The sequence below is a fragment of the Chlorocebus sabaeus genome, chromosome 5 (genome assembly GCF_047675955.1).
Source record: "Chlorocebus sabaeus isolate Y175 chromosome 5, mChlSab1.0.hap1, whole genome shotgun sequence".
Lineage (NCBI taxonomy): Eukaryota > Metazoa > Chordata > Mammalia > Primates > Cercopithecidae > Chlorocebus > Chlorocebus sabaeus.
The window spans coordinates 43,965,260-43,990,518 of NC_132908.1; the positions used below are offsets into that span (position 1 = coordinate 43,965,260).

A 25,259-nucleotide genomic window follows, 5' to 3' on the forward strand; every position below is an offset into this window, starting at 1 on the left:
ATCCAGCATAATTCTTGCTCATGGCAGGCAATGAGAAAGTGACTAGGCTTGTAAAATTATGACTTGGTAGAAGTATCAGTAAAATAATCAAGCTGTCTCAAGTATTTATATTTACTCTCTGCTTTTCTTTTAATCCAAATAAATACGGTATTATATAAGGCTATAGTAAATGCTCTTCAAAGACATATTTTTTAAAAAACATGAAGATAAATTATAACAAATCATAGTACTTTTCTATTGTAAATATTGAATTAATTCAACAAATTTTTGGGAAATATTCATAACGTAAATCTGACAAATTGAAATGTTGGGAGAAGAGCATGAACTACTTTTCTTTTACTCCAGATTGCATGAGAAGGGATCTTTTATCAAGTAAGTGACCTCTTACCCTATCCCTGTATCCTACCCAGGGAGGCAGGGCAAGTTACCTGGATGGTGGGAGTTTGGTTTCTTTCTCCCTCCCCCCATAGGAAGTGGGACTGGGTAGGCCGGTCTGCTCTGCAGATGTGAACTTTCCCTGGAGTGGAATGGGCTGTTCTAGACTTCGGTGAGAGGTAGAACTGGTGGGTAAGGAGTTGGCAACACTAATTAGATCATCTCTCTGCGTTGCTCTCTCTGTCCTAGCTTTCACTATGGTAAAGAGGCTTTTCCGACTCCCTACATGCTGACACTTTTATTTCTCAATTTGTTCAGCACTCCAGCAGAGAAAAGGGATGCTATTTATTGGAGCCCCTGAAGACCCCAACAGAAATGAAATCCCCAGAAAGCTACTATCATGAAAAGGCCACTGATGAAAGTGGACTAAAACACTAATGTATACTCTTAAACACCAATGCCTTCTTTTGTATATTTATTTTTTAAATATATTTTTAATTTAAAAAATAGAGACAGGGTCTTGCCATATTGTCTAGGCTGGTCTTGAACTCCCGGGCTCAAGTGATCCTCCTGCTTTGGCCTCCTAAAGTGCTGGCACTGCAGGCATGGGCCACCATGACTGGCTTCCTTTTCATATTTATAAATGGATATTTTTCTTAAACATCACCCATTAACTAGTTTCTCACATTTAGTATTCAAGGGTTTTGGTGACCTTTACCATTTAATTTAGATTTCTTAAATAAAACCATCTATTTACACTTTTTTTTTTGTTTCCTTTTTTTTAGCCAGAGTCTCACTCTGTCTCCCATGCTGGAGTTCAGTGGCATGATCGCGGCTCTCACTGCAGCCTCCATCCCCCAGATTCAAGAGATTCTTGTGCCTCAGACTCCTGAGTAGTTGGGACTACAGGCGTGCACCACCATGCCTGGCTAATTTTTTGTATTTTTAGTAGAGATGGGGTTTTGCTATGTTGCCTAGGCTAGTTTTGAACTCTTGACCTCAAGTGATCCACCTGTCTCAGCCTCCCAAAGTGCTGGGTTTATAAGCATGAGCCACTGTGCCTGGCCTATTTACACATTTAAACATTTAAAATTTTAAAATTTGATCCAATTCCCATGTCAACTGTATAATTTTTTTAACTTTAAATAACTGATTTACTTTAATTAAAAGCAATACAACATTCTTCTATAGTCAATATTCCAGGTAATACTCCTAAAAAATTTGTGAATATGGAATTATCTTTTCATGAAATATTTCAATTTGGAGTAAGGAGATCTAATAAATATTGTTTAATTTCACTTAGTTAATGCACATTTAATATTTTCATACTTACATATCTATAAAAACATGTTGTATTGTTCCATATATTTTAAAACCTCATACCAATAATAGAAATAAATCACCGTGTATCCATTCTCCTATTGGGCATTTAGCTTGCTTCTACTTTTATAATTAGCTAATATTGCTGTAAACATTGTTGTCTTCTCATTATGCATAGGTATGACAATTTCATTTGGGTATAAATCTAGAAGTATACTCGTGTGGTAGCATGTGACTATTTTCAGCTTTACCACAGCACATGTGAAATAGCTCTCCAAAGTGGTTGTACCAATTTATATATATTTTTTCTCTTTACAGTTGAATCCTAATGAGACAATTTATACTTCTAAAGCAAATTCTTTGAGTCTGCTTGCTTTACTCAATCCACTACTCAGTCCTTGCTGACACTTCAAGAACAGTTCCACAACTCACTCAAATTCTCCTGTGCTGTTACTGTGCAGTCAAAACCCATCTCCAGTCTTCATCCCCGGTAAGCAATGATCTGTTCTTTGTCCTGTAGTTCACTTTTTCCAGAATTTCATATAAATGAAATCACACAGCATGTATCCTTTGAGTCTAGATCATTTCATTTAGCATGATGCATCTGGAGTTAACGTAGCTATAGTTTGTCCCTTTTTATTGTTGACTAGATTTTACTATATGGATGTACCACAGTTTATTTATTTCTTTATTTTTTGAGATGGAATTTTTGCTCATCATCCAGGTTGGAGTGCAGTAGTGTGATCTGGGCTCACTGCAACCTCCACCTCCAGGGTTCAAGCAATTCTCCTGCCTCAGCCTCCCAAGTAGTTGGGATTACAGGCACCTGCCACCAGGCCCGGCTAATTTTTTGTATTTTTAGTAGAGATGGGGTTTTACCATGTTAGCCAGGATGGTCTTGAACTCCTGACCCCAAGTGATCCCCCCGCCTCAGCCTCCCAAAGTGCTGGAACTATAGGTGTGAACCACCGTACCTGGCCTATTCTTTCAAAAGCTAAAGAACACTTGAAACATTTCTAGTTTTTGGTTATTACAGATAAAGTTGTTATGAATATTTACACACAGGTTTTTTCCATGAACATAAGCTTTCATTTCTCCCGGGTACCCATCCAGAAGAGACTGCTGAGTCACACAGTAACTTTATAGGAAACCACCAACTTGTTTCCCAGAGCGGCTCTATCATTTTGCACTCCTACCAGGAATGTAACAGAGTTTCAGCTGCTCTACAGAGTTCCCAGCACTGAGTGATTTTTCTAAATTACAGTTATTCTAACAGAGAATAGTGCCATCTCATTGTGGTTTGAATTTGCATTTTTGTATTGATTAAATCTTCTGTGGTGAAGTATCTGTTAAAATCTGTTTTATAATTGGGTTTTGTTCTTATTGTTGAGTTTTGAGTTCTGGATGAAAGATATCTTTTCATAGGTGATTTTTTTCCCTCCCAGTCAGTGGCTTTTTTTCCCCCCCACTCAACAGTGTCTTTCACATAAAAAAGCTTTTTCATTAGTCCAATTTATAAATTTTTATTTTTATTTTTCTTTTCTGAGATGGAGTCTTGCTCTGTTGCCCAGGCTGGAGTGCAGTGGCGCGATCTCGGCTCACTGCAAGCTCCACCTCCTGGGTTCACACCATTCTACTGCCTCAGCCTCCCGAGGAGCTGGGACTACAGGTGCCCACCACCACGCCCAGCTAATTTTTTGTATTTTTAGTAGAGACGGGGTTTTACCATGTTAGCCAGGATGATCTCAATCTCCTGACCTTGAGATCCGCCCGCCTCAACCTCTCAAAGTTCTGAGACTACAGGTGTGAGCCACCGTGCCCAGCCTAAATTTTTCTTTTATGGATACTCTTTTGGTGTTGCATCTAAGAACTCTGTCTAACCCAGTAAGATTCTTTTCATATATTCTCCTCTAAATGTTTTATAATTTTACATCTATGTCCATGATTTATTTTGAGTTAATTTTTAAATACAGTGTTGGGTGTAGGTGAGGGTTCATTTTTTTTTTCTTTGAATATGGAGGTCCAATTGTTCCAGCACCATCTGTTAAAGACTATCCTTTCTCCACTCAATTTCCTTTCAATGTCAAAAAATCAATGAACCATATTTGCATAAATCTAATCTCTGGACTATCCTATTCCATTGATCTGTGTGTCTGTCCTTTGTCAGTACCACAGTCTTGGTTACTGAAGCTTCACAGTAAGTCTTGAAATCAGGTAATGAGTCTTCCATGTTTGTTCTTTTTCAGAATAATTTTGGCTTTTGTAATCCCTTGCTTTTCCATTATGTTCTAGAATCAGTTTGTCAATCCTTACAAAAAATATAGCTGTGATTTTGATTGAAATTGTATTCATCTGTGTAGATCATTTTTATAAGTGACATTTTAGCACTACTGGGGGTCTATTAATACATTGACACAGTGTATCTATTTATTTAGGTCATCTCTGAATATTTTCATTATGGTCTTCTAAGTTTTCAGTTTACAGATATTACACATTTTTTTTGGTAGAGTAATATTTTAAATGATACTGTTTTCTTAATTTTGAACTCCAATTTTCATTGCTAGTATGTACAAATTCAATTGATTTTTTTTTTTTGAGACAGGGTCTGTTTGTTGTCCAGGCTGGAGTGCAGTGGTGTGCTCTTGGCTCACTGCAGCCTCCGCCTCCTTGGCTGAAGTGATCCTCCCGCCTCAGCCTCCTGAGTAACTGGGACTACAGGTGCAGACACCATGCCCGGCTAATTTTTATATATATGTATATATACACATATACAATTTTGTTTTTTTATAGAGGCTGGGTTTCATGAGGTTGCCCAGGCTGGTCTTGAACCAAGTGATCTGCCTGCCTTGGCCTCCCAAAGTGCTGGGATTACAGGCAGGAGTCACAGTGCCTGACCTGCAATTGATTTTTGTATACCGGTGTTCCATCCTGCAATCTTGCTAATCTGATATATTTGTTCCAGGAGCTTTTTAGATGCTATGGAAATTTTTATATAGACAATGATATCTTCAAAAAGATTGATTTCTTCTTTTTCAGTCTGTATGCCTTTTTGTACTGGCTACAACTTCTAGTATAACACTGAATAGGACTTAGCTTGCTACTGATTTTGAAGGGGAAAGAATTCAGGTTTTCACCATTAAGTATGGTGTCAGCTGTAGGGTTTTCTGCTGCTTCTTTTTTTTTTCCCCCCTAAGAGACAGGGTCTTACTATGATGTCCAGGCTGGCCTTGAACTCCTGAGCTCAAGCGATTCTCAATCCTCTTGTGTCAGCCTCTTTAGTAACTGGAACTATGGGTGCTTGCCATTGTGCCTGGTTTAGCTAGTAGGTTTTTGTAGATACCTTTCATCAGGTTATGGAAGTCCCATCTGTTCCTATGTTTCTGAGGCTTTTTATCATGAATGGGTGTTGAATTTCAATGAATGGAGACAATCACAGTTTTCTTTAGTCTTTATAGTGAATTACATTGATTTTTCAAATGTTGAACCAGACTTGCATTCCTGAGATAAACCACGCTTTACTATTATGTATTTTTTTATATTGTTGAATTAGATTTGCTAATATTTTATTGAAATTTTTGCATCTATTTTCTTGATGAATACTGATCAATAGTTTCCTTATAATATCTCTTTGTCCATTGGTATCAGGGTAATGCTTGTCTTACAAAGTAAGTTTAGAAATGTTCCCTGCTCTTTCATTTCCTGGACGATACTAAAGAATTGGCATTGTATCTTCCTTGAATGTTTGGTACAATTTGCCAGTGAACCCATCTAGGCCTAGAGTTTTCTTTGTTAGAAGATGTTTATTAATTCATTTTTGAATAAGCATAGGATGATTTGGGTTGTGTATTTCTACTGGGATATGTTTGGGCAGTAGTGTAGCTCAAGAGATTTACCCATTTCATCAAAGTCATCTGATTTTCTGGCATAGAGTTGTTCCCTGTATTTTCTTACTCCTTTTAACATTGGAAGGGTCTGTAGTGATATCCTCTCTTTCATTCCTGATACTGGTAAAATAGTTGAAATTTACCCAGATATTTGCCATTCGTTTCCCTTTAGTCATGAAGTTTCAAGATTTTTTCTAGTATCATTTATTTTATCTAAATAACTTCCTTTATAGCGAGTGCATAGGTGATAAATTCTCTTAGTTTTATCATTCTTGAAAGAAGTTTTGCAGGGTATAAAATTTGGACTTCACAGTTCTCCTTACTGCCCATCCGAGCATGTGAAGATTCTGATCCACTACCTTTGGCTTCCATCATTTCTAAAGAGAAAAAATAGTCATTCAAATCACTGCTCCCTTATACAAGATGCATCATTTTTCTCTGGTAGACCTCAAGATCTCAATTTTTGATTTCAAGTAATTTGATTTTGATGTGCGCAGGTATTGCTTTTTTTGTTTATCCTGTTTGGTGTTCACTGAGCTCCTTAAATCTCTAGATATATGTCCTTCATCAAGTTTGGGGCTTTTTAGCAATTTTCTTCAAATATTTATTCTGTGCCAATCTCTTCTCCCGCTAGGACTTAAACACCACAAATGTTAGGCCCTTTGAAACTGTCCCATGGACAGTTTTCAATTACTTTGTTTTCAATCTTTTCTCCTCTGTACTTCAGATTGGATAATTTCTACTGACTCATCTTCAGGTTCAGTGACTTTCTATTTTCTCCATTTTTCTATTGAGCCCATACAGTGATTATTTGTTAAAAATTCAGATTTTTCTTTTACTTCTAAATTTTTCACTTAAAAAATTATTTTATTTCTCTGCTGAGTCCTATTTTCCTACTCTGAGAGTGTTTACTGCTATCTCATGAAGCATGGTTCTATCATTGCTTTAGAATTTTTGATAATTCTGGCTGGGCATGGTGGCTAACACCTGTAATCCTAGCACTTTGGAAGGCTGAGGCAGGAGGATCACTTGAGCTCAGGGGTTTGAGACCAGCCTAGGCAACACTGTGAGACCCCATTTCTATTAAAAACATTTTTTTTTATTAAAAAAAGATTTTTGGATAGTTCTTAATATTTGGGTTAGGGTTGGGATCTATTGATTGCCTTTCATTAAAAATTAACCAGATTTTCCTAGTTCTCTGTAATTTTTCATTGTATCTTGGACATTTTAAATATTATGCTGTGTGACTTGGATCCTGTTAAAAATCCCTGGAGGATGTCGTTTTTTGTTATTTGTTTTGGTTCTGCAGACAACTAAGTTGCGTTCAGACTGCAAATTCTGTCTCTCTTTGTTTGGGTGGTGGTCCCAATGTTCAAAGACCTTGCTGTGCTGGGTAGGCTTGCCCAGTGTGTGACCCACTCAGGGACTTGGAGGTGGTTTATACTGTAACGTGGTTCCTAACACTGCTGCCACGTTTCCCTGGATCTGTTCCACACGCAGGCACCTCAGAAGGAAAGCCTGCATTAGTGCTTCCCTGCTCTAGCTCTCTCCTCTCCAAGACTTCCTTCATATTCTCCAGATGACAACATGGTCTCTTGTATCTAGTTCCTCTGGCCAGAAAGACAAGTGGTCCTTAGAATTTTAGTCTCCTAACCTGTTGTGAATTCTGATTGAGAGAGAAAAAAACAGGGATTCCCTCCATACTCTCCAAACATCACCATTTATACCCTTTACAAATCTACTGACAAATCATTATTTATAATATTCTCTTATTTTAATTATCTATTAAAATTAATTATTTTAATATCTCTAAAACATTTATTAAAATTTCAAAATATGTAAAAACAGACAAAATATATCTGTGTATCCAACTTCCAACTTCAGTAATTATAACCTAGCCAATCTTATTTTATCTGTCTTTCCTCACTTCTAACTCTTACACACTAGAGACAAATCTCAGACATTAAATCATTACATCTGTAAACATTTCTGTATCACTAAAGCCACTTAAAAAATAACCTTTATCCTATTATCAAACCAAACAAATGAATAATATTAAATACCAGTGTTCAAACTTCTACACGCCTCTTAATGTCATCAGTTCCCTCCATTTACAGTTTGTTTGAATCAGTAAGTTCACTTGACTTTTATATCTCTTTTAATCTATAGGTTCTTGTTTTTCCTTTCCCCCTCATTGTCATTGTCATTTATTTATTAAAGAAACACAGTTTCTTTCCTCTCTTGTTTGGCAGGTCTACTTTCTAGTTGGTTCGTCTCATAATAGTTTTAAAGCCTTGCTGTAGCTGATTTATAGCTTTTCCATTTCTAATATTATTTATGTCTTTTTTTTCCTTTTTCTTTTTTTTGAGACAGAGTCTTACACAGTTGCCCAGGCTGGAGTGCAGTGGCATGAACTCGGCTCACTGCAAGCTCCACCTCCTGGGTTAACGCCATTCTCCTGCCTTAAGCCTCCCGAGTAGCTGGGACTACAGGCGCCCGCCATCATGCCCAGATAATTTTTTGTACTTTTAGTAGAGACAGGGTTCACTAAACCAGTCTTGATCTCCTGACCTCGTGATCCGCACGCCACCAGGATGGTCTTGATCTCCTGACCTCGTGATCCGCACGCCACTGCCTCCCAAAGTGCTGGGATTACAGGCATGAGCCACTGTGCCTGGACTATTTATGTCTTTTTTTTCTAGATCAATCTTGGCAGAAGTCTGCCTGTTGTTACCTTTTACAAAGAGCCCATGTCAGGTCTCATTGATTTATTCTTTTTGTATCTTCATTTTTTAAAAAAATTTCTGTTTTATGATTGCCCTTTCTTTGGATTTTTCTTTTAACTTCTGGAGTCTTAACTAAATTTCAGTCTTTTTTCTCAAAGTACGGTTTTAGCTGTACCCCCACAGTTTTTTTATATGTAGTATTTTCATTAATGCATTTTAAATGTATTCAAATTTTCACACTGATTTCTTCTGTGTCTTACAAATTACTAAGTGGTATATTATTATATTTCCAAACATATGGAGTTTTAAAGTAATCTTTGGTTGCTGATTCTTGGTTTAATTGCATTTTTGTCACAGGATGCTCTGCATATACGTTCAGACTTCCTTTGTTAGCTGAGCACGTGTATCTGTTTTGATAATGTTTTATGAATGCTAGTAGAGAATGCCTATTCTCTGGATGTTGGGAGCAAGATACCATGTCCATTAAGCACATACTGTGTTATTTAAATCTTTTGAGCCATATTAACTTTTTGTATGCTTGACCTGTGAATTACTAAGAAGTAAAAAAAAAAAAAATTACTGACTGTGTTGTGGATTTGTCGATTTTCCTTGACAATCAGCAATCTATGTTTTGTGCATTTTAAGGCTACATTAATACCTGAGATTTATCTAGTGAGATAGTGACATTATTGATTTCTGTTTTAATAGTTACATCAGCTCTTTTTTGACATTTGTCTGTTATTTCTTTCCTAGTGTTGTATTTTCAAAACTTCCTGTAATTATCCTGTAAACAAGATACATTTGGATTTTAACTGTAGCATTTAATTCAGGTATTATTTTGCAGAGAAACACCTTAATTTTGCCCTCATTCTTTTATTTTTTATTTTTACGGGTATATAATAGATATATGTATTTATGGGGTGCCTGAGATATCATGATACAGGCATACAGTACATAATTACATCAGGATAAATGGGGGATCCATCATCTCAAGTATTTATCATGTGTTACAAATGACCCAATTACGCTTAAACTGTACAATAAATTGTTGACTGTAGTCACTCTGTTGTGCTATCAAATACCAGGTATTAATTTAATTTTATCTAATTATACTTTTGTACTCATTAATCATCCCCGCATCCCCGTCACTGCCTTCAGTCTTAAATGACAATGAACACTCTTAACACTATGAAGACATTATTCTATTGTCTCGGGCTTCTATTTTGCTATTGATAATTCTGGTGTCAATCTTAATAGCATCCTTTTGTAGGCTATTTTCTCTGTTGTTTAAAAACTTTTCTCCTTGTCTGTGAGGTACAATGCCAGTGTCACTTAAAATTTTTTTTCCTGCTTGGGAGTCACCCTGTGTCATGCTTTTTATCAGTTCTTGAAATTTTCTTTTTTTCCTTTTCACATCAGATAGGCAATGTGCCGACATGGTAACAAGGCTGGGGGGAGGCGCACATCACGTGTTTGCGTGAAGACCTGGGCATCAGGCTTACTTACACACTACAGAGTATCAGTTATGGAAAATCCTAATAAACTGCCACCTCTTCCAGTGATACGCTCTGGGTAATTTCCTCAGATACATCTTTTAATAGCCACTTTTAACTTATAGACCTCCTATTTGGTTATTTTAAAAATGGACGTGGTCATTTTTCTTTCTCATCTCTGTTTCCTTCTTGGAGGATATGTGAAACACTCTAGTTCTTGGGGATCTAAGGAACTCCTTCCTGTTTATGTTGGTGAACTCGTACCCATGGTGGGCTGTGAGCATAGGGGTTTCAGAATCTGGGGGCTGTGAGCTGACCTGCAGCAGTGTTTCATCCATGCCAACCCTGCAGCTTTCTTGGTGACTTTTAGATTTATTTTTGCCAGGTGACTCAAAGGTTTAATGCACCCAGGACCATTTTGTTAGTTTTTGGACTTAGTGACTCCTGGGTTGAGCAGGCAATGTAAATCCATTTCTCAAACCCTAATAAAGGCAGGGTTTCTAAGTATAAAGCTAGGGGGGACCCCAGCCTCACCCCCAACCTCACCCTGAGACTAAACCCAGAAAAACAAGCTTCTTTGTCATCAGTATGTGGCAGTGAAACATTTTTTCTAATCTATGCTTTCATGTGAGTTGCCACCCTTTGAGGGCTCCAGCTTCATGTGAGTCTCATAAAGGCCATGTGAACCCCAGGACTCTTCTTTTCTCAGTATGGGAATTAAAAGGGAGCTCTCAGTATGTCTACCCCTGTGCCGTAACAGGTTATGAAAATCAGCCAGGGGCATTTGTAACATCAATTTCAATTTATTAATTTATAGTTCTGTCTCTCCATTTCTCACCCATAAACATTACCCTCTTTTTCTCCTTCCTGGAGCCTACACATATGCTTTTAAAAGAATTATTTGTCATATTTTACCCAATGTTTCCATGTGTCTTCTAGCAGATGGGTTTTCAGGTTACTTATCTATCATATTACCTAATCTTTAAATCTGATTTTCATGATTCTTGAGAGGTATGTTTTCCCACCCTCTCTCCTCTTTTCCCTCTTTTTACATAATACACATTAAATATAATTTTAACTCTGTTGATATTCCTAGAAGTATAAATTAAATGCAGACGTAGTCAGTATCCAATCTCAATCTGTCGGAGTTATTTAAAAACATCCTTCCCTGCAGTTCTTTCCAATAAAAGCGCCCCATGAGTAGCAGAGGACAGCAGGGTAAGAACAGACTTGACACATTTGGGTTTCGTTTTTAGATTGCTACGACCAACTCTGTAACTTTTGAGAACACACTTTCACCTCTTGTGGCCTATTTTCCTCCTCATAAAGATGTTAATGAATCTATAATCATGCTGATCAATATGCACACCCACCAATTGGGAACTGACAGGTCTTAAGAATCTTAATCTTTTATAATTGAGAATCTTAATATACATGTAATATTCCTGAATAATTTCAGGAATTCCAGTTTATTTAACTATAATAATGCTGGGATCTTCGTAGGTGCCAATAAAGTAAGCGAAATAAAATACATTTTTAAAAAGTTGCAATATCAGTTTATGTAGTCAATAAATATTTTCCAAAATAACATATTTTGCAAATCATGCCTTATCATGATATTCTTCTCTGAAGAGACTCAACACATAATAATACCTTAGCTTTTGGAGTGGCTTTAATGGTCCAGATGCAATCAACGGCTTGGCCTGGTTTTGTTTTCTCCTCTTGTTCTACCTGACTAGAGCGCACTATTCCATCAGCTCCCGAGAGCTCAAACTGACAATCTAGAAGGAATACATGAAAGGTGTTCAAAGGAACATAAGACTGATCAAAAATGCCAAGAGGAACAAGTGGTAATATACTAAACCTGGAATGGGATTTAAAATACCTCCTAGGTAAGTAAAATCTGGATCTGTAACAGAAAAAAGAAGAAAGTCATTGGTACTGAGATAGTTACTTTAAGCTTTGATGTCTTACATTACATCTAACGCTCCATTTCATAGCAAGGTAAGAGAAGCTTTCATTGGTGAAAACGACACATTATTGCTCATTTATGAGCTCACTTACAGGATTGACATTTATTTAATCACATTTATATTTTTGATTCCATAGTGAATAATTTATTTATGCTACTTGAAAAGTCACATCAGCTATCAGAGCTGAACAGGTAAACAGAACATCACATATACAATATAATAGAATATTATTCGGCCTTAAAAAGGAATGAAGTTCCCTTCTCCTGAAGCATGTTAAAATTTGTCTTCTAAACTTTGGCATGGATGGTGGTGATGCTTGTGTAATACTGTGAATGTACTTAATGCCACTGAATTACACACTTAAAAATGATTAAACAGAGCTGGGCATGGTGGCTCATGCCTGTAGTCCCAGCAACTTGGGAAGCTGACCTGGGAGGAACTTTTGAGCCCAGGAGGTTGAGAATGCAGTGAGCAGAGAGAGCGCCATTGCTCTCCAGCCTAGGTGACAAAATGAGTCTTTTAAAAAAAAAAAAAAAAAAAAAAGGTTAAAGGGTAAATTTTGTTATGGATATTCACAATAAAAATAAATTTTTAGAAATTACAAACACAGGTATCTTTAAACAATTATTTTAAAGTTCAGATAGAACCTGTGTATATATCCAACTGCCAGAATAAAAAAAAAATTGCTGGGTAGTCTAAAATGTCTCAGATTTCTGGAAAATCTATTTCTTTATTTTTGTTTTTGTTTTTTTTTTTGAGATAGAGTTTCACACTGTTGCCCAGGCTGGAGTGCAATGGCTTGATCTCTGCTCACTGCAACCTCTGCCTCCCGGGTTCAAGCGATTCTCCTGCCTCAGCCTCCCAAGTAGCTGGGATTACAGGTGCCCACCACCACGCCCAGCTAATTTTTTATATTTTTAGTAGAGACACGGTTTCACTATGTTGGTCAGGCTGGTCTCAAACTCCTGACCTTGTGATCTGCCCACCTCGGCCTCCCAAAGTGCTGGGATTACAGGTGTGAGCCACCGCACTTGGCCTGGAAAATCTATTTCAATTCACAATTTAATTGTGTACAACTAGAGGCTCAATTCCTGTTAAAACTGTTGTCTTTAATTCCAGACACTTTAGGAAGTCATCAAATTACATATTTTAAAAAGAGGAAAAAAATTATTAGCTTATGTAGAATATATTTCAGCAACTGTTCTTTTTTAACTTTATAAACAAAACTTGTCCTTGCTAAAAGAGGACAACAGACGTTTCGGCTCTTTTGCAGAGAAATGTCAAAGAGAAATTGAACTCTTAAACAGCATGGCGGAGGGGAATCACAGGAACTGTCTGGCAAATTAATCAGAACTAGTTCACATGTATTCCAGAAATCTAGGATATTGTCATTATCGCATTAAAATGTCCATAATTATCCCAGTTACATCCAGGAACTAACAATCCATTAAGAGCCTCTGCCTCAGTAAATATCACCAATAGCTTAGAGAATTTCATTAAAAAAATACGAACTTCTCACCATTGTTAATAGGTTTCTTCCAGAATTACCAACTCCTAGACAAAACTTATTTTATTAACATGACTTGAAATAACATCAGACAGAGATATATTTAGCTAATTATGCATTGCCTATTTATTTTGACATGTGTTGGCTTTCTCTTTTAGTGATAAAATTGTGGACTTCTCATCCACATTTTTTTTTAATAAGGCTTTTCTTCAATGTGACCTCACCCACATTATAAAGGTGACATGAGAAGAGTAGGAAGTATTGCCTAGTGAATTGCAATCTAGTCCTCGATTTGCCATTCTATGAACTAAGAAAATCACTTAATCTCTGACTCAGTTTCCTCATCTGTAAAATATTATATAATCCTCCTGACATTACTGTCATTAGCACAAAATTAAATATAATGTCTATCAAAACTGTGAAGCACTATAAAATGCAAATGAAAGGTGATAAACTCTAGAAATCCTAACCATTTTGTTATACTTTGTCTATATTTTAACTATAGGCCATTTAAAGTTGCTCTCATGATCTATAACATGAATAGAGGAAAAAGAGCTACTTGACTCCAAAGTAAGTATATTTACATATGAAGTTGGCTGATCTTGTTTTTAAATATTTAAAAACACTATTCAAATAAGTGTATTCTTTGGATGTCTTTTTCTGTCAAGTAGTCCAAACTTATGTACAGTCATCATCTATTGTAAGTGTCTTCATGACACTAATGTTTCAACTACTTCAGTCAGTTGATTTAGTTAATAAAAAGAAAACACCTAACCAATTTAATCCAATCAGTCATTTTGATATAAACTATTGGTTCTCAAACTCCTGTGGACGATTTCACAAGGCAGGGCATCCTGTGTATCTTTCTTTTCCCTGCCACTGTGAAAAAAACAGCTTACTAGCTACTAGTTTTTTTTTTTGAGACAGATTCTTGCTCTGTTGCCCAGGCTGGAGTAGAGTGGTGTAATCTTGGCTTTCTGCAACCTCCACCTCCCAAGTTCAAGCGATTCTCCTGCCTCAGCCTCCCAAGTGGGTGGGATTACAGACACGCACCACCACACCCAGCTAATTGTTATATTTTTAGTAGAGATGGGATTTTGCCATGTTGGCCAGGCTGGTCTCAAACTCCTGACCTCATGTGATCCACCCACCTCAGCCTCTCAAAGTGCTGGGATTACAGATGTAAGCCACCGCACCCGGTCACTACTACTTTTTAATTGTGGTAAATTATACATAACATAAAATTCATAATGTTGCCCTTTTTTAAGAGACAGGGTGTTGCTCTGTCACCCAGGCTGGAGTGCAGTGGTGCAATCATAGCTCACTATAACTTCGAACTTCGGGGCTCAAGCAATCCTCCAGCCTCAGCCTCCCGAGTAGCTGGGATGACAAGTGTGCACCACACGCCTGGTTCCACCATTTTTAAGTTTACAATTCAGTGGCATTAAGCATATTTACAATGTTGTACAACCATCACCATTTTTTTTCAGAATTTTTAATCATCCCAAGCTGAAAGTCTACACCCACTAAACATTAACTCCCCTTCCCCCTTCCCCAACAAACCCTGATAACCATTCCACTTTCTGTTTCAATGAATGTTACTACTTTAGATACCGTATATAAATGGAGTCATATTTGTGTTTTTGCTTCTGGCTCATCTTATTTAGCATAATGTTTCAAGGTTCATCCATGTTGTGGCATGTATTAGAATTTACTCAAATGAATTAACTCATGTCCACACAAAAACCTGCACATGAATAGCAGCTTTATTCATAATTGCTAAAATGTGGAAGCAACCAAGATGTCCTTCAGTAGAATGGATACACAACCCATGGTACATCTAGACAATGAAGTATTATTTGGTGTGAAAAATGAGCTATCAGCCACAAAAAGACATGGAGGAAACTTATATGCATACTGCTAACTGGAAAAGGCTCCATACCGTATGATTCCAGTTACATGACATTCTGGAAATACCAAGACTAGGGAGATACTGAAGAGAACAGCGATTGTCAATGGTTTGGGGAAAGGGAAGGATGAACAGGCAGAGTACGGGGGACTGTTAGGGCAGTGGGACTGTTCTGTATGGTTCTTTAAGGGCAGATACATGTCATCATGCATTTGTCAAAACTCACAGAGCACACCCTACCGCGAGTGAACCCTAATGTCAACTATAGACTATAGGCTTTGGGTAATAATGATGCATGGATGTTGGCTCATCATTGGTAACAAATGCACCACTCTCATGAAAGATGCTGATGGAAAGGGAGGCAGGAGGCTTATGGTGACTCTACTTCCTGTGTAATTTTGCTGGGAACCTAAAACTGTTCTAAAAAATACAGTCTATTAGACAAATTTTACTTTTTGGAAATATCCTTTTGGCATTGAGCAAATAAATACTTGTTTGGCTATGGGGATTATAGAAAAAAAATTTAAAAAGAGCAGATATACACTGAAGCAAAGCTTAAAATTTCCTACATGAGTACTGACAGGGAAAAAAAGGTTGTTTATGTTTTTCAGGCAAAAAAGCAGATAATAAAGTTATATGTGTACCATAATCCCAATCTTGTATAACAAACAAAAGAAACAGATACAGAAAAACACTGGAAGGGATATACACCAAATTGTTAACACTGATTTCATATACAGGGTGGAAGAATTATGGATATTTTCTTTTCATTTCAATGTTTTAATTTTTTCCAATTAAATTTCTTGCATGAAAAATAAATAAAAGCAAAAAGATCATACAGTTGTTTTACTGTTATTTTTTCATATCGTTAGTGTGTAAGCTTGGTGAAGACAGGAACAGTAACTTGCACATCTCTGTGTTTCTGCACTAGGGATATGTACATGCCATAATGGACAGGGCTTCACAGTTCTCAGAGTGTTCTCACCTACTGTGAGGCAGGTAACAAGGTGGAGGAGGCTGATGGTACAGTAGCCCCCCAGTATACACACACTGGAATCCCCATAACCTGTGAGTAGTAGGGTGTATATATATATATGTGTGTGTGTGTGTGTGTGTGTATATGTATAGTTTTTAAAAAGAGTAAATGTTACAAGGTAAAAGATGCCATTAGGTTAAGGATCTTGAAAAGAGTAGAAAGAGCAGTGAAGAGGGAGGCTGAGACTGAAGTGATGTGGCCACAGCCCAGCAAGGCTGGGGCACCCACTGGAGGCTGGAAGAAGCAAAGACCAGATTCTCCCCCAGGTTCCTAAAGGGAATGAGGCCTTGTTCAATTTTGGACTTCTGGTCTCCCCAAATGCAAGAAAATCAGTTTCTGCTGTTTTAAGTGGCCAAATTTGAGGTAATTAGTTATGGCAGCATCAGTAAACTAATACAGCAGGCGTTCCCATTTTACTAATGGCAAATCTCAGGCATAATTCTGTGCTTAATAGTCTCATAGCTATTAGGAGGCAGAGAAAGAATTCAAACTCAGATTTTTGACATCCAAGTGCAGAGCAGTGTTCTTTCTATTGCTCAATATATTCTAGAGTATTTATTCAGTTGAGTGGTTAATTATAACAGCTAAATGAGAAAAATCATACAAAACAATTTTTGTGGAAATTCTGAAAACAAGACAATTTGTTGAATTATTTTTAAAACTGTATTTATTTTTAAATATATTTTAAATGTTAGCCTGAGCATGTGCTATAAGACAGAAAAAAATCTAAGAAAATGTGGCACCATCTCTGATATGCTTCAAATTTCAAGTGATACGTTTCTATGTCCAATTTCCATTAACTTCTTATTTGTTCATGGACTAATTTCCCTTTGACTTTGCTAATTTATTTAAAATCTTGACTTGATTAACTTGACCAAATTAATCTCTTTTCTAACCTTAAGATTCTAAAATCAGAGTTAGAGTGAGATGCCCAACCACTTAAAAGATAACTTATTCTTTACCTGGAATAAATGAGTATTTTGCTCGAAATCCCAGTCCTTCAAGCTCTTCATCAGAACTAAACTTAATCCACATGAATCTCCCTGTTGATCTAATTAATGGAGGGCTTTTCACACCACAGTAACGATCTATAAGAGGAGAGAAACCAAATGGCCCATCTCGAACTTCCAAGTGATCAAACCGACACTCAAATGATGGTTCTATATAATAATGTTCATCAAAGGTCAACTCTATTCTTTGACGTGGAGCAGCTAGAAAATAAGAGTAAGCAAATCAGGGCAACACAAACAAGAAAAAATATAAATGTATTGACACAAATGAGAAAAGCAGAACAACTGTTCTGCTAACTGCTTCATAGACAAAGGTTTTAGTGAGAATTGCTATACAAGTCATGATAAATGTTGTATCTTACAATAAAAATAATGCTACTCTGTAGAAGTATAGTAATCTTTTCCTTTGGCACATGCTATCTACTAAATTAAATATTTTTGAGTGATTCAAACTGAAGAGTCAAGAAGCTAATACTTACTTAGTTCAAGATACAATGTACCACAATACACAGAAAAATAAACAGAAGAAATGAAAGGAACTCACTTATGTGGACATAAATTTGAATTAAGCCTTATAAGGGATGCCAGTAAGTTTAAGTTTCTTATCAAAGAAGTTTTTCATATATACTAATGTACCTAGTTGAATTATACTTGGGGAGATTCAAACTTTCCCTAACATTTCTGCTAGTATCTTGTAAATGTATTCTATATGCAGAAATACTTATCATTACTACAGTTTAATTCAAATACATGTTAAATCTCATTCAAACTGGTTTACATAGGTCATTTTACCAACATATTTAGTTTTACAATAAAGTAAAAATTAATCCAAGAAAATAAATTGGTCAAATACCTTCCAAAATGTAGATACACTCCTTGTTTGGTGGATATGAGTCAGGATAATTTGGTGAAGCGAAATGACCTCCATTGCTGGTTCGAACCCAAATGCCACACTGGGTTGCAGGAATGTGCTTGATTCCAATATTTTGTCCATCTTAGGGAAAAACGGCATTTAAAACACTCGTTACAGCAAAAGAGAATCATTTTTCTCTTTCCCCATCAGTTTCCAAACAACTGCTCACTCTATGCTACATATATAAAATTTTGTAAGAACCACTGTCAAATTTAGCACAATAAATTGAGTATAGAAGTGAAAGAGAGGGAGGTAAAACTTGCTGGGAGAGGACAAGTTTGCCGTGTAAAATAACAGGGAAATAAAGGGCTTATACGCACTTAACAAACGGCAAAACCGTATGGGGGAACCTGCTAAGTCAGTAAGATGCAATACAATTCAGTTCTAACCTAAAAATGAAGGTATCCCAGGAACTGATCTCTGAGATGGGGCCCTCATACTTAGTTTAACACAACAGTAAAAGAAGATTCAAAGGTTACAGTGGGATTTTAGCCGAAGATTGTAGACTAAACACATGCACTTAGCTCTGCTCCTTCCTCAAACTCCACTTAAACAACAATAAAAGCATTTTTAAAAGGATATAAACTCTTAAATACAGAGGGGTAGATATAGCAGTAACAACTGGCTGTACCAGGAAGTTGGGTGGGGGGGTGGTAAGTGAAACTGGGCTTTTTAAAAACACAAGACTAGTTAAAAGTTTGTTTAGAATGAGTTGGATTTTCAGTACCCTTTCCTCCTCCACAAATCTAGCAGCTCTACAACCACATCAGAACACTAAAGGTGATTTCTTTGGAGAAGGTAAAACAGGGTTACTGGACTAGGGGACACCAGGCACAGCTGAGAAGGAAAACAGGGAGATGAGTGAATGTTAGCATATGTTCCAGCCTTCATTTCCTGCTGAACTCCCACAAAGGCCTCCTGATCAGATATTGAGCCTTTAAGCAGGAAAAGAAAAGATTCTTCTCTGTGAATCGAAACAGCCCCTAGGAAGGGCTTGATGCAGACGCAGAAGTTCCCCAATGTCAGATCTGTCAACAGGAAGAGCCAGTAACTGATCCTTGCCCACACCTGCAGACAGTTAATGATCAGTTTTTAGTGTCCCTCTTAAAATATGAGCCCTCAAGGATCACCAGACATTGGAGGAAAATCACTAATATAAATAAATAATTAATTTAAAAAAAAACTGAAGAAAAGCAACTCTGAGAAGATAAAGACTATGCAAGAAAAATATTTAAAAACCACCACCACCACAAAATAATCATTTAATATCCTGAGAAAGAAAAGCAAGTAAATCCACAAGACAAAAACAAAGTGTACAAACAGAATATTATATTCAGAAAACAGAACCAAAAAAAGCTTCCAAAGACAGAAGAAATGAAAAAATCAGCAGAATGTTTAGAGCAGAGTTCAGCAAACTATGACCCTGTTCCAAACATGACCTGGAGCCTGCTGTAAATAAAGTTTTACTGCAATATACCCATGCCCATCATTTGTGTGCTTTTGTTCCAGGACAGAAGAGTCAAGGAATTCGAAGAGTTGCTTCAGAGACTGTAGGGCCTACAGTGCCTTAAATACTTTCGATCGGATCCACAGAAAAAGTGTTCTAACTCCTGGTTTAGAGGTAAAGTTGAGGAAGTCTCAGAGAATGTGGAGCAAAAAGATGGAAAGCAGAAGAGCTAGAAACAAAAACCAAGAGGGCCATAACCAAGTAAAATTAATAGAATTCCTGAAAAGGCAGAAGAGAGAAAATGGAGGAAAGGGAATTTTAAAAATTAAAACAGAAAAAAAAAAAAAAGAAAACTTCCTAAAGACAAAATTCAGCTGAATGAGTGACTTAATGTAAATCCTGAATACTGAGTTAACCGGAATTATGACAGAACTGTGTTGAGAAGGGTGGTACAAATGCAACGTACAAGAACACTCATATATGGATGGAGTGGACAGTAGGTGCGTGAAAGAGCTAAATTCTTATCTTCCACGGTGAAAAATCATTATCTAATTTCTAAAACTGAAATAACCAAGAAGTAGCAATACAGCATGTTATTTAGAGAAAGGAAGGGAAATACCAAAAGAATCAGCTAAGAGTGATTATTTCCATGGAGCAGGAAGTTAAGTAGGGTAAGATGGGGAACTCATTTTTGCTAATTAACTTTTTAGGAATGCTTTGATTTTTATCATGTGTATGTATTACTTAGATGAAAATAAAAACAAACAGGGTTACACTGGAAATGTACTAAATTCAGACATAAAAATCTGGCTCAAAAAAAAAACAATCACACTAGCTAATCATCAATCATAAATCAAGACAAAAGAACAGGACCAAAGGACTTTGAGTAAGATATTAATTGAAGTGTTTCATTTGTTTAAATTAGAAAAAGGGACTTTTATTTTTGCTTAGTGATAAAATATAAATCTCATTTAATTTTTGGACATAATACACAGTATGCTAGGAGCTACTAGTGATGTCAATTTTTAAAATTCATCAGGGCAAGACTTTATGCTGACAATTTACTCTAGTTAACTGCAGCTAAACCCAGTAAAATTGAGGCTGATGGGTTGACAGAAAGCCTTAGGTCACTGGAACACCCCAAAGGGATTATGGAAATAGTACCCAAAAGTTGCAATCCTTTCAAATAAGCCATTCCATTGTCTCAAACATGCAGTAAGTCACCAATGTAAGTACTTTACCTTGGGTTTTTTGGGCCACCGCAATCCCTTCCACTACCAGTACTGTTATTAACAACACTAGAGAAATAACAGAGAAGAAAAGTTATGAAATTGAATCTATACTACATTTTACTAAGTCAATAAAGAAAATCAGATGACAAAAAAAGATGAACTAAAATCACTATTTATTAGTAAAATTCACTATCAAGATCTTTAAGCATTAAATGTAATGCTCTGATTTGCTACCTAACCCTTAAGATAACCCAAGAAAAGACAAGTGGTTTTGTACTCATTTATACAAGCATTTAATAATACATGGCATTTAAAGCATTTTTCAACTTAATAGCTTTAAAAAAAAAAAACACTTAGTTTTTGCAACAGACCTTGCTCATCCTAACTATTCCTCTATTTACTGTAGTCCATCTCAAAGTTTACATGCAGTATAGCTGGCTCTGCAATGTGCTATGGCAGTGAAAGTTCAATTAGATTATATCTGCTTTCTGAGAACATTCATAATCAAGACAGAAGTAAGGGGGCAGCAGTCTCCTAGAAATCAATTCAAACTGTCTTATCATCTTGCAGTTCTATGCTGTGCTCTGTGCTACAAAGGCTAGCCGTATTTAACACTGAAGCTTTTTTTCCATGTTGAACATTTCTGAGACCCAATGAACAACATACTGAATTGTTTTGTGTATGTGGTTTGAAGATTTAAAGAAACAGTTTTATGGGTGGTACACTCTCCCTTTCAATGGAAACCACACTGCCAGTCTGTGCTGAACTACTGCTGGAGTTATTCATTCAGTGAATAGGCACTTACAGAGTATCCACTGAAGAGTGGGCACCAAGGATGCACAGGTGTGGAGAGACAAACAGAGCAAAATGGTTAAGAGTGTGGACTTAAGGAGTTTCATGAATCTAGGCTAGGGTTCAAGTTTTGCCTTCTACCAGCTGTGAGGCCTTTCCAGCTCAGTTTACTTATTTGTAAAATGCAGATGACGTATAAATAGGTCAACCTCATTGGTGGCTGTGAAGATTAAATGAGGGAATGTGTATAGTACTTTTATGTGCCAGGCATTCTGCTAAATAAATGATGGAGATTAGGACAAACCAGCATCCACAAGGAATCAATGTATTGTTGAATCAGTTTAACTGGAGATATGCAGAAGGCATAACGGAAGCAGAGGGTCCATTCTGCTGGGGGTTAAGGGAAATAGAATGAGGAAAACTCCCAAAAAAGAAGGCATACTCTGGTTGGACCTTATAGTACTTGAGCCCAGGAGAAGGAGAAAGAAACAGGTTAAATAAGAACATGGAGGGCAGGGTGCAGTGGCTCATGCCTGCAAATCCCAACACCTTGGGAGGCTGAAGCGAGAGGACTGCTTGAGCCCAGGAGTTACAGAGGCCCTGTCTCTATGAAAAAAAAAAAAAAAAAAAAAATCAGCCAGGCATGGTGGCACGTGCCTATACTCCCAGCCACTTGGCAGGCTGAGGCAGGAGGATCACTAGTGCCCAGAAGTTAGAGGCTGCAGTAAGCCATGATTGTGCCACTGCACTGCTGCCTGGGTGAAAGTGTGAGACCGTGCCTCAATAACATAACATAACATAACACAACATAACATAACATAACATAACATAACATAACATAACATAACATAACATAACATATAAAATAAAATAAAAACATGGAGGCATGAGTTCTAACCTACAGCAGGTTTTGGGGAACTCTGAGTAATACGGTGTGGTTGGCAAGTGGAAGGCTACAGCGGTATAGTAGGTTAGAGAAAAGTTGGGTGAGATCTGATTGTAACAAGTTTTGAATGGCATGCTAAAAAGTTTGGACTTCTAACTATAATGAGAAGCCCTTGTAGGTTTTTAAACAGGTGTACGGCATTATCACTTCTGTGTTTTAGACCAATAATCCTAATGGTTGTGTGGAGTCTACACTTTTAATGAGAAGAGAGAAGACCATTGGGAAGGAAAGGTGATCATGTTTGCATTACCATCTTTGAAGCAGAGTGGTGGCAGTGGAAAGGGAAAGGAGGAGAAACTAATGACATGGTTCAGATGTACAGTCAAGTGCAACTTACAGGACGAGAGCGGTGAGGGAGGTGGAGGCACTGGAGTCTGCTAGTGCAAGTGGCTAGTAGACAGTTACCACTGTTCACTCAGCATGTACTGGGTGTCTACTACCAAAGTCACCAATGTAGAAATGGTTAAGAGGTAGCTCTTGTTATTCAGTTCACATCTTAAAATCTAATTATTTGACCTCTTCATCCTGGGTTTCTGGCATCCTTCCTGATCTCTGTGTCTCCTCTGTCTTTTCTCAATAACATTAATTTCCCCCTTCCCTTTCTTTGGTTGACGGTAGTGTTGGAGATCTCACGTTATGCTGAGATCTTTAACTCTTCACATCTCTACACTGGATCTGATTAGAAGAATGGAGTTGTGAAACATTTTTTTAAAACAGAAGATTTATGACCAAAAAGAAAAGTCAGGTAATAGTAGGTATTTGATAATTCAGCAAATAACTCAACCATTTGTATCAATTTATCTCATTAGAAGACACTATCTCCCCATATCATTCAGATCATATGCCACTGGTCAATATTTCGTGCTCAGTATACCGTTCCTCCTTAATCACAGGTGTAACTATTTACCAGTTTGACATTTACAAATCTATCTATAAGCAAATAACCACACAAAGCCAGCAGACAGGGCATGTAAGAGGCCAATAAACTGAAGGCAAGACAGCAATGGCAACTATGGCAAAGGGATGAACTGTGGCAGCACAATTATGGTATACAATGACCAATAAAAATGTACCTGTATAAAATAACTGCTTTATGAAATTTGCACAGAATACACAAGTAAGATAGAACAATCATACTGAAAATAAAGTTGCAAGGCCAAATAGCCTATTATATTCTTTTCCACTTTATTTAGAGGGCTGTGCAGTTTTCTTTTTTTCTCAAGTAATTACTAGCTATTCACAACTCAATCGACCAAATGAGCTGAGCCACTAAATATAAAAACGACGTATAAAGAATAGGGCGAATCTGCACGGCAATTAGGGATAGAAAGATTTACTGATACAGTTTTTGGTAATAGAGTTGTGACTATTAATCCATTCTAAATTCTGTATCATTATAAACACAGTTTCCTGAGTTGTATAACAAGGTCTTTGTATACTGCTTGAGTTATAACCAGGCTGAGATATTAAAACAAATTCCATTAATGCTAAACCCTGCCATTATTTAGCACATGAAGCAGTTCTGTGGTTCTTTGTTCTGTCTTTATTCCCAATCTAGGTGCCACTGTTCCCTCTTACCAAAAGGATCAATAACATCTCAAATACAGGAATATCTCAGACTTTGAATTCAACGATAATGTATATAGGAAGGCACTAATTCTACAAGGCAGAAATCTACACAAAAATAAAAATTCTAAACTCTTTAATCTGCAATTTGATTGTACAGAGAACTGCTTGTGATTTGATGCTTGAGAAAGATAGTGCCCACCATTTATGACATTACTCCTGGTTCGAGAGTTGAATTTACTCTTATAATAACCTGTGTACAGATCTGACCTAAAATGAAGTCACTCAGATGATAAAGATAGGTGCTATTCAGGCTGTAAAACAATCCTCAAAGCCACTCCCTTTATTCCTCCTCTTTTTACCCTGAATCACTGTCATTTTAGCTCTAAGCAGAGAATCCTGTTCCTAGACCTTCCAGTTTTAAGGCCTACTTTCCACTGTTTAAAAAAAAAAAAAAAAATCAAAGTCACATTTATTCTTTTCACTATTACTTAATAGTGGCAATTCTAGTGAATGCAATAAATACTGGAAAGAAGACAAGATTATTATTTATAGATTTCAATGTTATTGAAAACCTAAAAACCTCAAGAGAATTACTTGAAATATTATTACAGTTATTGAGGGAAGAAAGTAAAACTAAAATAAATAAACAACAAATATACTGAATGAAACGGAGCAGTAACATGTTTCTGAGTAGTAAAATAATGCTGCAAAGATAATGAGTCTTTCCAATAGGCCACACATTTAATAGTGGGTCCTGTTTTTGGACTTAACAAAATGTTTCTGATGCTCATCTTGAAGACTTTGTTATATTGGCCAAAGAAAATTTAGAAATCACATAAAATAAATAAAAACAATATATGATATAGTTATTGTAAAGCTACAGTATTTTAAAAATGTAGCAATGACATAGGAAGAAACAGATGATCTGTTAAACACATGCAGCAACCTATTGTCTAACAGGTAGTGATTCACTTCCTGGTGGCAATGAACCAAACAGACGAGGTCCTTATTCCCCAGCACCTTATAGATAAGAAAATGGGAAAAAATTAAAAGCTCATAAATAGATATATATATATATCCAAGAATTAATTTTTATTTATTGATTGATTGACACAGAGTCTCACTCT

The 25,259-nt window shown here is 36.7% G+C and overlaps 1 protein-coding gene and 1 non-coding gene across 6 annotated transcripts in view; both read right to left on the reverse strand.

Moving 5' to 3' along the window:
• Positions 1-25,259, reverse strand: part of NETO2 (neuropilin and tolloid like 2) — a 62,109-nt gene that overhangs the window by 29,410 nt on the left and 7,440 nt on the right. For 2 of the 5 annotated variants that reach the window (XM_038008032.2, XM_007992219.3), the window contains exons 2-6: positions 20,835-20,891; positions 18,087-18,227; positions 17,186-17,434; positions 11,684-11,707; positions 11,452-11,579 (exon numbers count right to left, since the gene is read on the reverse strand). In XM_038008032.2, coding sequence (XP_037863960.2) covers positions 11,452-11,579; positions 11,684-11,707; positions 17,186-17,434; positions 18,087-18,227; positions 20,835-20,891 — 599 coding nt within the window. Of the gene's footprint in view, positions 1-11,451; positions 11,580-11,662; positions 11,708-17,185; positions 17,435-18,086; positions 18,228-20,834; positions 20,892-25,259 lie in introns of all 5 variants that reach the window. The other 3 variants (XM_038008031.2, XM_007992215.3, XM_038008034.2) reach the window with 2 other exon arrangements.
• LOC119627787 (small nucleolar RNA U13) lies at positions 9,719-9,825 on the reverse strand. The gene has a single exon (XR_005244018.2). It is a non-coding gene; the product is annotated as a small nucleolar RNA U13 (small nucleolar RNA).